This window comes from Ursus maritimus, unplaced genomic scaffold (assembly GCF_017311325.1).
Source record: "Ursus maritimus isolate PB19 unplaced genomic scaffold, ASM1731132v1 scaffold_7, whole genome shotgun sequence".
Lineage (NCBI taxonomy): Eukaryota > Metazoa > Chordata > Mammalia > Carnivora > Ursidae > Ursus > Ursus maritimus.
The window spans coordinates 13,790,252-13,791,441 of record NW_024426885.1 but is presented as its reverse complement, the minus strand read 5'-3'; the positions used below and the strand labels follow the sequence as shown (position 1 = coordinate 13,791,441).

Sequence of the window (1,190 nt, the reverse complement as noted above, 5' to 3'; positions counted from 1 at the left end):
GCCTCGGTCTGAGGCGCCACGCTGCTCGGGCCCCCGAGTCCTCCCGCAAAGAACGCGCCCTGCAGCCCTACCCCATCCCTACCTCGCACCAGGATCCGGCGGCAATAATCCGGGTCGGCGGCCGAATTGGATTTACTTTTGTTACAATCTTCCGCGGCACCCGACGCGGAGAAGGCGCCCTGCGGCTCCTTGAGGAAGGCGGCGGGGAGGTTCCCCTCCGCACCCTTGCTCTCCCGGCTCTCCTTGTGCGCGTTCTTCGAGACCCGGGCAGCCTCTGCGTCCGAGTGGCACCGAACGTCCATTTTGTCTGGTTTCCCGAACATAGGATTAAAAAAAAGAGAGAGAGAGAAAAGAAAGAAAGAAGAGAAAGAAAGAAAAGAAAAAGAAAAAAGAAACAAAAAAGAAAAACAAAAAAGAGGCACTGCGGGGACAAAACCCTACAATGGAGCTCCTGAGCACTGCCCAGAGAGAGGCAAGCGGCAAGAATGAATGTCCCCGCGGGGCGGCTGCGGCGACCGCGGGCGGGTCAGCGGCGACCGGAGAGTGGCGCGCTCTCGGAGAGGCGGCGGGTCTGATCCAGGATCCCGATGGAGCAGCGGCGAGGCCGCCTCGTCAGCGTCCGCGTTCTCTGAGCACGTCCAGTGTCCCCAGCCTGGCGATCAGGTAGCAAGCAGAGCAACTCCGAAATGCTGCGGCTCCCGCCTGTTACTGACACGGCGAGTTGTAGTTGTCCGACACCCGCGGGGACGTACACTAGCTGTTGCAATTGATTACGGGTAATTTCGCAGCCCCCACGTTTCGGTTACCTCATGAATACACTAAATTGTTTGGATAATATATCAGATCGTAATGGATGGTTTCTGTCCTTGTCCCCAATCAAGTAGGGGTTTAGCCAGTGAATAAACGGAAATGATTGGTCTTGCTTTCAGGAAACACACAATCAAAGACCCACACTTCCAGAAAAACTTTTGACAAGATTCATCCTGAATTGTTAGTACCATTAGCAGGCATTATTAACTTTCCCTTTGCCTTTGACCCTCCTGCTCACATACTGGCTAGAGGGGTTTTCTCCACACTCGACAGATAGAGCTGAATGAGGGGGGAGGGGGAGGGAAAAAGAAACCAACAAAAACGCTTACACACCCTGCAGCAGAAGAAAGCAGTTGCCTCTAGGGGAAAAAAGGGGGGGG

At 54.8% G+C, this 1,190-nt stretch overlaps 1 protein-coding gene across 2 annotated transcripts in view; it reads right to left on the bottom strand.

Annotated features, from left to right (window-relative positions):
- Positions 1-323, bottom strand: part of VAX1 (ventral anterior homeobox 1) — a 5,553-nt gene extending 5,230 nt beyond the window's left edge. For both annotated transcript variants that reach the window (XM_040623971.1, XM_040623970.1), the window contains exon 1: positions 83-323. In XM_040623971.1, the coding sequence (XP_040479905.1) occupies positions 83-323 (241 nt within the window). The remainder of the gene's footprint in view (positions 1-82) is intronic.
- Between the last annotated feature and the right edge of the window lie 867 nt (positions 324-1,190).